The following is a 14473-nucleotide window of genomic DNA, read 5'->3' on the forward strand; positions in this document are numbered from 1 at the left end:
TGTTATACTCGCATAACGCTGTAAAATAAGTGGTGATATTGCAAATATTTGCTCATAAACCAAAATCCGTCCCTTCCGGCCACCGTACAATCCGAGTTTCTCTTCTCGCGATGTTTTCTCAGTAGGCGAGACAAGAGAAGAAGCTACGATAGTAGTCGTTTGTTAGCCTTATGTACTAAACAATTTCGCTTTCAGCTGGATGGAGGAAAACACTTCCGACTGTTATTAAGGTAAAGTAAAGTGTGGTCACAATGAAACAGATGTTGTATAAGGCTTTATGTGTGTTGTGCTGGTAATGGACATGGACTGTATCATCTCTGACTGTCGTTAGCTAGCATTGTAGTGAAAGGGTCGGCTACTGGCTGTATCATCGATGTACAGGAGCTCGATCTGTAACGCTAATACGTAATGTTAATGTATCATTTCTAATTCAGATAGTCAATTGGTTTCTACGTGAGGTTAGTCCTTCTGAAAATTGAGCTGACAATGGGATGACATAAGGGAGAAAGGTGTAATCACTGCCTATCTTCACTAGCTGTTTACTAATTCAGTAAGATGTGACATGGGCCCTGTCTACACTACGTTACAGACAATGCGGGGTGTTTTTGATTCATTCTTTCTTTGAGATGTGACACACTCTATCCGATTTTCTAATGTTATGTGTTATTTCTTTTACATAAGGAAGGGTTTCCAGAGGACCTTCTGCAGACACCTCCCAGATCATCATCCTCCTCAGTTTTGGATTTGAAGATGTAGCTAAGAGTGAAGTGGGTCATCTCTGCAGCACCTCTCCATTTCCAGGCATAAGCAGTGACTTCTGACCTCCACCCTAACTCTGGAATATCTGGCCCCTAACCAGGGCTGCCTAGTGCGTGACTCGGCCGTCCTCAGTCAGTCCGTCCCTGGTTGAAGACCCTTCTGTCCTCAGCCATGCTGTTCTCCCTGAGGGAACTGGTCCAGTGGCTGGGCTTTGCCACCTTTGAACTCTTCCTCCACCTGCTAGCTCTGCTGGTGTTCAGCATGCTGGTTGCTCTGCGATTTGACATGTTCACCCCCTCGCTGAGCTGGTGGCTTGTGTTCGTCCCGCTGTTCGCCGCCGACGGCCTCAGCACCTACTTCACGGCCATTGTGTCCATCCGTCTTTACCAGGAGAACGAGAAGCGCCTGGCAGTGCTGCGGCTCCTCTGGGTGCTGACGGTGCTCAGCCTGAAGCTGGTGTGCGAGGTGCTGCTCTGTCAGAAGCTGGCGGAGCAGGAGCAGGCCAGAGACCTGTGGTTCGGCCTCATCGTCTCGCCGCTGTTCATCCTGCTGCAGCTGCTGATGATTCGAGCGTGCCGTGTCAACTGAAGAGAAGAAATTAGTGGTTCACATCAACAACCAAACGGGAAGAGAGAGCAATCTTTTTCTGCCATTAGAGATTTAAGCATTACAATGGTGTCTTTTTGCTTTTGGCTCATCGCTATCTTTATTTTCTCCTATAAAAACAATCCCAAAACGGGTCCAAAATACAGTTTTATTACATTTGTGCTCCTAATTGCTTAAACATGAGCAAAACATCTTACTAGCATAAGTGAAAGCTGTTGCAGCTGCACCATGGTAATAAAAAAAAAAGCCGTTGCCATAAGTGAAAAGAAAAAAGATCCGTCCCTTGGTTTTAAAAAAATCGGGTCAATAGCTTTTCTGTAATCCTGGTGTCGAACACAGCCTCATACTAAAACTTGGTGAATGTAAATAAATGAATAATTATTTCGGCCATGTAAACATACTTAAAAGTAACAATTCCTTTAGGGAACCTTTAGTTGATTCTGAAGACTGAATGGAAGTAAAATATTGTACGTCAGTCCTTTTTTCATCAGGGTCAAATCTGACTTTGCATTTTTGATACTTGTAGGGATACAAAGGGGTCCTATAGTAGTAAATGTGTATTTGGGACATGCTGTGCCTTTTACATTGCGCAATCAATGATAGACAATGAGCCATAAGGAAAATATATACCATAGATATGTTTTAATGCACATGTGCACACAACACATGTAAATGTAATGAACATCTAAGAACCGAAAGGCTGTAATGCCCCGGGCCCCTTTTGGGCACCTGTGATGGGTAACAGAGCTCAAGGAGTTGCGACAGCTGTTTTGCTTTTTCACCCACAAGAAGAAATTGCTTGCCAGCTAAATTTGGTTTATTATCATGCGTCTCACTTTGTGGCCTGTTTTTAGGGAGTCCCACCCCAGAGTTGCCTAGCGTGTCACTTCCATCAGTGGGAATGGTCTGAAAGGCAGGAAGCTGCTTCTGAAGCTTGTTGTCAGTCTCATTGTACAAGAACTGAATATGATTTCCACAAGAAGTCCACTGTGTGCACACGTCTTCCCTGAATATTGCTGTTTATTTGTACTATATGTAATGTATGTGATGTGAGTTCGACCCTGCTGTGTATGTACTGCATGTGTTCAAGGCCTCATTTTAAAAGTAATTCCCTATGTGAAATATTGTGTCATATGTACATGTTGATTTTTGAAGGAACTTCACCAAATCTTATTTATGTTCTTGTTATTGCACCTTTTATTGTCTTCTGTATATACATGTAAATAAACCATCAACATTTATCCAATGTGTTCCAATTATGATGTTCCACCTGTCCACCAGGAGGCGCCACTGCGGCATGTATAACACATACTGTTTTCAAAGCATACTTAAAAAAAGAGGTTGTATTTACCTTTATATAAGTATTTCCTCTTCGTGTTTTGTCGTAATTACTTCAAGAAAATACATCACTGCATATGCCATACTTCTATCTTGGTTCTGTCAAATATAATCAGCATTGTATTTGCTTGTAGACATTTGAGTGATAGATTCAGATCAGTGGATTGGAATGTCTTGCCAATGTATATACAGATTCAAACTGTTACGTTACAGCCCAAAGGAAATATCCTATTCAGACACATGTATGTGTTTTATTTTTTAAAGACAAAGGAAATGTGCAAAAGATATTAAGGTAAACAATATCAGCATACATAACCAATGCAAGTGATATAAATACATATGAAATATTGAAAGCCAATTACATTTATAAGAATAAATACTACAAATAAAGTAAAAAGTGCTTTCAGGTTTAAATCAAATGAAATACCAATGTCTTTAAACAACATTGGGGACGAATAACGCGTGTATTTCATGTAATTATAATTCCTGAGCTTTGTTCCAAATGCAGTGCTAATAAGGTAAACACGTGTATCAGTGTGATATAATTAAAACCCATTTGATGCACCTTTAAACGTTCTCCTTGGTTTTCTGTAAAACAAATTGGAGGAGCAGACAAAGGTAAATGTTTACCTATTTCTTTTATGCATTTGATTAAGTTCTCCCCCCGTCTTGCTGTTGTTAATTATGGCTCGGTGATAAATGTTTGATGAAGGACAGTGATCGCTTGTAGTTCCCAATAATAGACCTCTAAGTGCTGATTCATATGCTACCTCTCAGCTCATGTGTTTACTGCAGCCGGATTATCGACAGGTGGCATCACCAGCAATGCTGACTGAACAATCGTCAGCCACCACCCTACACTGGATACTCCCAATTTATCACAGCCGAATAACAATTGATAGCTATAGGATACCTAAACTACAATACTGGCTACAGGGAAAACTCTACAATTACCAACATACCCCAATGCATTTGGAACATTTTGGGGATATCATAGATTAGGGACAAAAAGAGGAGGAATCACGAAAGGTCACAATTCAGTGGTCATAGGACAACCACAAACTGGATACAGATTTGAGGAGTAATACTATTTAGTAGGCTACGTTTCCAATGTGCTAGGTGAATGAACGGCGTTGTGAGGATTGTAATCAAACAACTAATACTCACTAAAATTAAACCTTTAATGAATGAGTATGAGTAATACACACAATTGACGACCAATCTATATGTAATCCCTCAATAAACGACACATGACACAGTGATAGCACAAATATAGTAACACAAAAAAGGGAGTGGCGGATTGAACCTGAACGCAGCATTTCTGATTGACAGGCCTTCCTTGCCCAGTCAACAATAGAAACGGGAGTGGTTACGTCAACGTGTGACGTTCTGCACGGAGCTGTATATGGAGAGGGAGGGGCGTGTCCCTCAGCAATAACGACCAATCAGGAAGCGGATGGGACTGCCGAAGCCGCTCGTGCTTCTGCAGATGGGCGGGGCCGCGTTCAGGGGCTGTGTGGAGAGAGGAGAGTGAGTGAAAAAGCAGAGGGAGAGGGGAGAAATAATAGACGGTAGGGATGTGTGTGAGAGTGCGGTGAAAGGTGGTGCAGGTACAGTCAGAGCCGGATTCAGGTTTTGTAGCCGCACCGGACCGCGGCAAAACCTCCTCAGAGCCTGCCTCTCTCCTCTTCGTCTCCCCCTTACTCCGCAATGTCTGGCGGAGGAGAGGTACGCGTCGTCCGCCAAGAGCCCGGGCAAGAGAGCCCTAGAATGCCGGCCTGGAAGCGTGAAATCCTGGAGAGGAGGAAGGCGAAGGGTGGCGGGTCTGGAGGAGCCGGTGCCGCGGAGACCAGCCCCGTCAGTGCAGGCTCGCAGCGAGTTAACGGTGAGCAGACGGGAAATGTGAACGGTAACACCGGCAGCGGACCGAGCGGCGGGTCCGGGCGGAGCTACACCATCACCACAGCCAGTCAACACTTCGGCAACAACAAAGAGCCGACGGACACGGAGAGGACGACACCGAGGGAGTACACCAGACAGGAGAGCCTGGTGCTGCAAGAGAGCTTGGGCCCCCTGGAGGAGAACCCCTTCATTAAGCTGGAGAAGGAGCGGAGGAGGCGACAGGACCGAGAAAACACCGCCCGTCCGGTCCAGCACATCCTTGAGCTGTATGGCAGTGTACCCGGCATACGGACTATACGTGCAGACAATATTATCATAATTGAGTCGGACCCGGATTACTTTCCGGAAGCTGGAGGGGCACAAAGCGGGTCCAAATGGCAGCAAAACGGTGTCAGTAGTTACGGTATCAGTAGTTTCAGCTCCCTGAACGACCTCCTGGACCGGAGAGGGAGTGCTATTACTGAGATAAGGGCCAAGGAAGTGGTCATTTATGACACCACGTTAAGCAAGAGTGAGGAGAACTTGAGCACCCTGGGCCGCGCTGATCATGAGTCTGCATCATATGAGACAGGTGAGGGTCAGGGCAGGGTTAGCCGGATGCTGCAGAAGTTTGACTGCAACTACGGGAAGCTGCAAAAGAAGTCCCGCAGCACAGAGAACCTGCTGGACCTGGATTGTAGTGCCAGTAGCAGGCCACGACTCTGGTCCAGGCCACAGCCAGATCTGGTGCCAAAGGTCAGGCAAGGACCGTCGGTCAGCAGCCAGCCATCATCGCCTGTCTTCCAGAGTCCCTCGTCTTCCAGACCAAAGCCACAGCCGGCTTTCTCTGAACTGGGCAGCCTCCAGCGCCTTGCTGGGACAACTCTACCTGTGTCTCCTTTCCGTCAGCGGTTTGCGGAGAGTGGAGGCCCTGGAGATGAGCCAGACAGGGCCCAAACCAAGCCCATCAGAGAGAGGGACTGGGAAGGCTCTGAGGTGCCACCAAAACCCAAGGTGCCATGCTCCCCAGAGACCCGCCGTGTCCGTGCTGAGCCCCCCTCAAGCCCAATCTCATTCAAGGTGTCTCGCTCCTCATCTGACTTCGAAATCCGCCCCTCTCCAAAGCCAGACCTCGATCGCATTCCTGATGGGGACACCCAGGCACGGGCCCTCGCTAACCTGCGCCTGCAGTCCCGTAACTCCTTCACAGTCATTCCCAAGCGGCGTCCTGCTGCCTCAAATGCAACAGACAGCCCTGCAACGTCCAGCCCTTTCAAGTCTTCCCCTTCCCTCAGAGTGGCAGAGGTGTCCACACCAGGAGTGCCAACCTCGTCACCCTCGAAGAGGACTGAGGAGAAACTGCTGGAGGAGAAGGAAGCAGAGAGGCTGAAGAGGCTTTCAAAGCCTTCGTCTCCTTCTGTTGCCACAAGTCCTCCTCCCACCTCCGTACCTTCATCTCCTGCTCCAACACCAGCTCCCTTCTCTCCTCCTGCCCCGTCATCCCCCTCCTCTTCTCCCCCTGTCCCGTCTTCACCCACCTCTCTCCCGGATCGGTCAGACTCCCCAGCCCCATCACCTGTCCCTTCTACCCCCTCCCCAGCTCCAGAACAACCTCCTGTGGATCAGTTGCCTGTAACGAACATAGATGACATTGAAGTGGAGCCCCAGAAGCAGCATGTCCCTGCTCCCAGCCCCATGGGGCAGAGGAGAAAGGGGAACACCTTCACTGTGGTCCCTAAGCGTAGGGTGGAGGCCGAGGGCCAGCCCAGCTCCCCTGAGCCCCAGCAGGGGGCCTCGAGTGAGGCTCCCCTGGCGTCCACACCCCCACAGGCCCCTTACGCTCAGCTGGGCTCCCTGCTGAAGAAACGCTACCCTGCTGTGGAGGAGATCGAGGTCATCGGTGGGTACCTTTCCCTCGCAAAGTCCTGCATCTCCAAGACGGGCTCCACGGGGAAGAAGGTGAGAGCATTAACGGAACCAAACTGTTGTTTTCTTCCACAAGTTATTTGCGGCTCTTAATTAAATAACTGTAAACTGAATATATTTGGGTTTTAGGCCATCTGGCAGACAAGACATGCAAAGACATCACATTCGCTTCTGGGAGTTTGTGATGGGTGTGTTGTAACACTTTCCGTAAATCAGTTCATCAAAAACACACAACAGATTCAGTCATTATGAAAATAATCGTTATTCGCTGCCATAATTGATAGAGTATTGTTCTTAATGGAAATAAGCAGCACGACATCACTGCAGCAAACAGTAGGAATATTATTGTGTCCTTCCACTCTAATGCGTAGCATGTGCCAAGTCTCCCCTGGGGGATCATGAAAGCTTTCTCTGATCTAAATTTAGTAACCAAACGTCACAGGGAAGTAAAGGCTCTGGTTGTCTTGCGGTTTTTAATTATTCTCAAACCAAGCACACCAGTAACCTGTGCTTTTTTTAAGGAGTCAAGCCACGCTGGTAAATCCTCACACTTATTTGCATGCGAGGTGGCGAGTGAGTCTGTCTGCTGCTCTAAATCTCCCTGCCCATCACTTGACTTGCTCTCAGGCCTGACGCCTAAGTGGATTAAAAGGGTGTGTTGACACAGCCACTCGGAGGGCCACACATCGCTTTCTGCTGCCGATTGCCGTCCCACAAAGGCATGTTATTTGTCAAAGAGTGCATTATTGTGTTAGGTGCCCCTCCAAGCCTATTGACTGAACAATCTCCCCAAGACTGTATTCATTTCTGAGGATTCGGCTCGGGGTTTGGAGCCAGCTTGTACCTGTCTCACACCCGACGAGGAACATATTTATTAGTTATTTTTCGGTTGAATTCATCTGTGTTTTGGCCCAAAGCTGAGATATTATAAATCATAATAAAATGATAACAAAGTTTGTGTTTGGGGCATCACGGTTTTCTTACAGTCATAATCAGATAGCTGGTGCTTGCTCGGCGAAGGTCTGGCTGCAAATGGCTCCTTTTTCATTAGGGATTAATTAGATACCACAGAATGTTTCAAAGGTGGCTGCAGGCTGCGTTCAGCTCGGAATCAGCCTGAGTGGCAAACATTATTTTCAGCATGTTTACGTAATTATTGAATGCCAAAGAAAGATCTCAGCCTTTTTCAACCCAATAAAAAACATCTTTGAAGCATCGCGATAGTTCCGGGTGTGGTGCAGGGAACCACAGCATCCTGGGTTAGGGTCCAGCCTCGTATCATCCCTCGCCCTTCCTCTAAGCATGTCATACTCTGTCAGCCAAGGAGGAAATGTTTTCAGCACCAGTTACATCACAACGTGTGAGTTAAAAGCACCACATCACCTCTAATGCCAAATATTTAGAGCCTTTTGGCAGCTTTAAAATGTAGGCCGGTGTGTCAGTAGCCTCTCAGACGTTGGCCTGCAGTCCTGTTTCCTGGACCTGGTCTGCTGTAATCCTCTGCCCTCTAAATATATCCAAACACCTCTTACAACTCTGGCACAAAACTACTCAAGATTGTATACGGTGCACACAGTGACCAAATGGAATGAGGCATGAATGAAATATTTTTTCTGACCAGGTCTGGACGGTACTCTTTAATTCCTCCAGGGGTGTCAAACACAAGGTCCGGGGGCCACATTCGGCCCGCGACTTCATTTTATGTGGCCCCCACAAGAGCTTGCAAAGAATATGTATAATATGTATTATACGGTTACATGCTACAGAAGCACGTTGCCCATAAACTACATGTCCCACAATGCATCTCAAATATGACTTTTTTCTCAGAATTTGCCTTTTTTTCTCAGAATTTGCCTTTTTTTCTTCAAAATATGCATTTTTTCATAGAATTCCTTTTTTTCAGAATTAGATTTTTATTTCAAAATGTCACTTCTATTTATTTTTTCTCCAGAATTTGGCTTTTCTTTTTAAATCATTTTGGGACATACGCACTGAAAAGACTTGCAATTATTTCCCCTAGACTTCTGCTTTCAGACGTAGTTAATTATGAAGTTATTACCCTATCCGATGATAATCCAATGCAGAGGCAATGACGTAATATAATACATTATTTTATATATATGATGTATGATATGATATATGGCCCTTTGAGTGCAACCATAATGCTGATGTGGCCCGCGATGAAATTGAGTTTGACTCTAGGTTATTATAATTACACAAATGTCTTGAATTGAAACCTTTTACTTTGGTTTATTTGATCAAATCAAAAGGCTTTACTGAGGCTTGCTGTGCTAGCTTGATAGCTTTAGTATTAGGACTGAAAGTCTGTTAGCTATCATATTGCCTGGAAACCCCTCAAACATCCTTAGTACTCGGTAAACACTCAAACCCAAAATGCTTTTTTATTGTCACAGAATTGCTTTAAATGGGAGTTTGTGAAGCAGTTTCTCCTCACTCACTTCCTTGTAATTGAGCTTTGCTTTTTGGCAGGATAAACTCTAGGTACGTGACAAGAATTTAAAACAAAGTTCCGCGGGTTTCGCCTGCAAATCATGACTTTATAATGACGGATATTTCAGCTGCTGACTTGTGTCGAGCCTCACCCATGCAACCTGGTGTTAGTGCATGTGTTGCATGCAGAACACCAGGGCCATAAGACATGACCACATCCTGTCTTTTGTCCATGTCTCTCACACACCAAACACGTTCTGCTTTTGTTGTCCGTCCGGGCTGCACGATTTTGTGAAAAAATTGAATTGCGATTTTTCTGACAAATATTGCGATTGCGATTCGAATTGCGATATTTGTTTTTAAGCGACCCATCGTAAGTTTATTGTAAAATGCGGCCATAACTCCGGCTAGGAAGGTCGTATGAACGTACTCCCGTCTCTAGCACCCTCGCAGCCCGAGCTACGAGTGAAAGAACTAAACTTACATGAAACTTCCGTTGGGTTGCTTTAAAGTCAAGCTTCAGTTTAAGATTCTCCCTGTAATAGAAACATGTGATGGAGCATTACTAACCTGACTCAGATGCTTTGTTTCACCAAACCATCTAGGAAAGCTCCATTGGAAGCCATTTGGAAAGGGCAGGCACTTTCAAATTCACTTGGCAGGTGATTGGATCAATCTGTCTATCACCTTCTATCATGGGCCGCTTCTGATTGATTAAAAATGGCTGGTACATGTGGAGCACAGCACTTCTGATTGGTGTGGATGTCTGACACACAAGAAAAGAAAAAAAAAATTGTAAAAAAAAAGATTGTAAAAAAATAAATATGTTAAAAAAATCGCAGGCTTCGCGATTTGATAATCGCATCATTTAAAATCGCGATTTCGATTTAAAATCGATTCATCGCTCAGCCCTACCGTCCACTCTTTCTCCGTCATCATCAAGGACCAGATCTTTTTTTCTACTTCTTTTCTTTTTCCGGGTAGGGCTGCACTGGCAATTACAAAAGCATCGAGGCTTGGCCTGGCCTGGCCTGTATAATTTGTGCGGAATTTGTGTGCTTCTGTGTGAGAGCAGCCTCCGAGAATGGCCTCCGCTCAGCGTCCTACTCTGGAGATTGGGTTTTTTTTTGTTCTGCTTTCTTTTTCCAGCAAACCATTTTTTATGAGATAACTTGGCCGTAAAAGAATGTTCCACATGCACGTCAGTACTTGAGAACTTAACCAAAGCAGATCATCAACTCTTCCTCCCCAAAAATATTTCACACTATCCACGCTCTCTTGATGCATGTTCTTATTTTTGAACTCTTTCAAGGCTGTTGCTGAAAGCTGGACCACATCCAGCACAGTCTCATGTACTCTCGCTCCACAAGCACCACTGCTTTGTTTGTCTATTTCCTCTACCCACGGTGCACTGCTTTATTCCTGTGAGGTGGTGGTTAATAAGGCCTGTCCCCTCGCTCCCAGCTTCCTGTGATCCCCTCCTCTCTATTGAGGAAAGAATTGTGGAAGCGTTATGTAGGTCAAGTGCAGCTTCTCGTACCGCATCATTCCCGCAATTTGCATAAAATCGACTCAGGCTTCCGAGTGTAATGCACAGGCCAGGATCGACTCACTTTTCTTGGTCTGATTTGATTGGAATGGGCTCTCTTGACTTGACCAGTTTTAAAATGTCCTTGTGGTAGACACTGCCACTCTCCTTCAAAAGAGTGCAACAACCAGGAGGGGGTGGAGTAGTTTGTTTTTGAAGTGCCTGCTCCCTCTGACTGGTTATTATGGGGAAAGGGAGACAGACATGTGTTTGTCAGCACAACATCCAGAGGGAGAGATTTGATGAGCTTTGCCGTCTTTTCCACTGTTCTCATTCACACAGACCAACCACTCGAATGGTTTAAACTGCTGCAGCATTTTATGTGTAATTTATGACCGTTCTGTCAGGATAATGATTCGTTTTGGCGGAGGATTGTTAAACTGAAAGGGATAATTATTCAGATGCTGTTAGTGTAATGGAATTATGGGATTTGGTTTTGTATCAATCTCTTAATTTGTATTTTTTTAGTGTTTTCTTCCTGCTAAGTGCTATTGCACCATGAAGGCCATCCTAGCTAATGGCTACGTGAAGCTATCTCATAAGGCAGTAGGAGTATGTTGGACAGAATTAGTGGGAGCCGTCGTCCTAAGTGGTCCGAGTTGTTTATACTATGCAAGGTAATTTAGTAACCATGGTAACACATGTGCACGTCAGCACGTTACTTGTTACAGGCGTGTTCCCTAATGCTTGTTTTGGGGGTTTTCTGTGGACTAAAGGAAGCGAACTATGTGAAAGCATGTCTATTTAAAATATACTGAGCAATAGTACTCACTTTAGTAAAAAAGAAAAACCTGTGATAATTTCTACGATTGAGGTGGTAAATTACGAGACAAACGTAAATAATACAAGAAACCGGTTGAAGAAGAAAGATTGTATCAACACCCCACAACCCATCTTGTAGACAGGGTAGGCGACACACATTAGTTAGGAGGTGCGACTGTTTGAAACACGGTGGTATCCTTCATCTGTAAATTGCTTTATTGCTCCTGATGTACTAAAGATATCACGTCATTGAAATCAGTGCATTGTTATCATCCGAATAGACCCAATTCATAGCACAAGTCTTCAAAGTACAGATGTCTTAGATATGGGGTTTCCTTATTGCAAGTGCAAAGTATCATTTGATTAGATCAACCACTGCAGGCGTAATACATGGCAAACAGTGGCGCCTTTGCATGGTTGGATGAACCGAATCTAACCGTGCAAATATGGTCAATTTCCACAAAAAATCAACACAAACTTTTGACATAAGCTCAGAGAATATTTGAGTTTTCAAAATGTTTTACTTTTTTCTTTAAAATGTGGATATGTGGATATATCTTCTCGTATGAATCCTCTGCCTCTCTAGTTTAATGTTGTCAGCCCAATGGCCGTGATTGAATAAACCTGCAGTTTAAAAACGGTACACATGGAAGATTTCTTTAAAAAGGGCTCTATGAGAAAGGCCTACCTCTCTCCCTCTGCACCAGACACATCAAAGTGTTGCTTTTGCAGCATTGAGTACGTTCCTCTACTGCATGCATGTGAAGGTCATTATCTTAATCTGCATTTAGAAACACACTTGAGCTTAAATGTCATGCATGCAGCAGGTTAAAAATACTCAAGCCTAAAACAGGTCAAAGCTCTGTGTAACGCAGGAAGGCCAATGAAAGGGCACACTCCTACATTTACATTGTGCGCCTGGGCTACAGGTGGGAAAATCCATTGTGTTTAATTATTTACCACCGAGCAGACATTCCCCATCTCAGTCCCTCATACTTCCAGAAAAGCTAAGCCAGCCCACAAAGTAAATACCGACCCACTACCCTGAGTGCTTTTTGTTCTTTCTTTATTGAGGCTGAAGGGAAGAGACAGGAGACATGCTTCAGATTAGGAGTGTGTGGAAGTTGAGTTGTTTCTCATAGCCTTGGGACAGTGCGTTTGTATACAGTAACTGTGACCGTAGTGAACTAACAACCAGCCCTCTTTTCAGTTAGTTAATAATTGTACAACTAAATCTGTTTTAAGATCTTAAATGTTTCCCTCCAAAGACATAAGAAAGCAGAAATAAACTCTCCTGATAATTTAGACGTTTGTAAATATATCCAGAAGGGAGGGGGAGTCATGTTTTATGAGGTTTGAAATTGAATTTGCATTCTGTTAATGTATAGTTTTACGGCTGCATTAATGAATATGGCATTTCAACTTAGTGCAGCACAACAATCTTAAACATTGAACATTGACCTTATTACCACGTGTAATCAAACGGGTGCCTATATACACATCGAGCATAACTTTAATTTGTTATCGTGTTTCTGTCTTCATGATGAATGTAAGTCAAGTTTAGCCCCCTTATCGGCGAGTGCTCATTTTTGTAGGTTGCAGCATGGACAATCTGATAAGATGTTACCACATATTTACAGCTATCCCTGACACAGTTAGCTAATAGCTAATGTGCTAATAAGAGTTGCAAGAGAGATTCTAGTTGGAGGGTGATTGAACTGCAGACACGTACCCACACCAGACGGTACAAACGTTATCATGACTAAAAGGGTTTACTCACTGTCCTATACACGTTGTTTTGGTCTCAACAACTCCAGAGGAAGATATGGGCTCTTAATCTACTCCCCCTATGTTCCCCGGCTACTCTCTAACTTTGTCCATTTGATATCTGAGCCTTTTAAAGTGGGTTTAATAGAGCTGTTGTGACCAGTAAGAGCAGTAAGACACTCATCCATTTATATTGAGCTTTTTTCCAAAGCGACTGAAACTAAGTGCATTCAACCACGTGCCTGAAAACCCAAAAGGGCAAGAGTCATGCAAGTACATCAACAATAAGAAATAGAAAAAAAAAATGGTTTGCTTTTGGGCCAAGTTACTATCTGACAACAACCGAGTCATTAGTGTCCAACATTACTCTTCAAAGAGATGAAACAACTTTGACGAGAAATGGCTCTTCTGGTTACACTTAAAAACGTTGCTTTCATTTGTATTTCAAACTTGCGAGACTGATGTCACGAGCGGTTTCCTCTTCACAAGCTTGTCGTTTCTTCCGAGGGCTCTGTGGCTGCAGGATGTGAACACACACTCTCACACACTCTCACAACCATGGTTCATTTCTGCATAAACACACACACGGACACACACACACACACACACACACACACACACACACACACACACACACACACACACACACACACACACACACACACACACACACACACACACACACACACACACACACACACACACACACACACACACACAGGCCTCAGGCACATGTGCAACCCTGCAAAGTCAGTGTAATTAGTATTCAGCCAGCAAAGCCCCACTATCATAGTCATGTTTAATTCAGTGTGTGTGTGTGTGTGTGTGTGGGTGGGTGGGTGGGTGTCGTTGTGTGTATGTGTGTGTGAGAGTGTCTTGCAGAGTGCACGAGTAAGAAGATGAGGAGACTAAAAGCGGAGGATGTTAACAGAAGGGGCTTTTTTAAAGTTTATAAAAGGAAAGAGAGTGGGTAGATGACGGAGGCAGGTAGAAGCCACTGACTTTTTATAGCTATAGTGTGTTTTTACCCCATTTTCTGAGGGCTGCATTCTTTTTTTATAAAATAATCTTTAGTAAAGCCTTTATTCCTGATAACTTCATCCTGTTCTCTTTCCTCGGTTACACATGCACATTCTGTTAGTAGTCTAGGGCTGTAACTGGTGCTGTTCTTGTGTATAATGTAAATCGTATTCAAATACTCTCTCTATGGACACTGTGTGTATTTACAGTACTTGACTGTTGGTGCTTAACAAGTCCTCTTCCCAGCCGTGAGATGTGCGGCATGTAAATCATAATTCTATTTTTGAATCATGAATGCCCTTTCAATAATTTGTTTTTTCCTGTTCAAACGATGACACTCTGCCTATCTTACTGCCTACAGTCTTCTCTCTCTGA

At 44.3% G+C, this 14473-nt stretch overlaps 2 protein-coding genes across 3 annotated transcripts in view; both read left to right on the forward strand.

The window, feature by feature from the left end:
- Positions 1-100: 100 nt before the first annotated feature.
- On the forward strand, positions 101-2606 carry tmem203 (transmembrane protein 203). 2 transcript variants are annotated; one of them, XM_034095774.1, is made up of 2 exons: positions 101-230; positions 682-2606. In XM_034095774.1, exon 2 carries the CDS (start codon positions 931-933, stop codon positions 1345-1347), a length of 417 nt encoding a protein of 138 aa, XP_033951665.1. In that variant the 5' UTR covers positions 101-230; positions 682-930; the 3' UTR covers positions 1348-2606. The 2 variants fall into 2 exon arrangements, with proteins under 2 accessions (XP_033951665.1, XP_033951666.1); XM_034095775.1 differs by having other exon boundaries at positions 686-2606.
- A 1604-nt stretch (positions 2607-4210) lies between these two features.
- The window catches only part of tprn (taperin), a 32399-nt gene continuing 22136 nt past the window's right edge, over positions 4211-14473 (forward strand). Inside the window, exon 1 of the mRNA XM_034096261.2 lies at positions 4211-6543. Coding sequence (XP_033952152.1) covers positions 4414-6543 — 2130 coding nt within the window. The 5' untranslated portion in view covers positions 4211-4413. The remainder of the gene's footprint in view (positions 6544-14473) is intronic.

The sequence above is a fragment of the Pseudochaenichthys georgianus genome, chromosome 12 (assembly GCF_902827115.2).
Source record: "Pseudochaenichthys georgianus chromosome 12, fPseGeo1.2, whole genome shotgun sequence".
NCBI lineage: Eukaryota > Metazoa > Chordata > Actinopteri > Perciformes > Channichthyidae > Pseudochaenichthys > Pseudochaenichthys georgianus.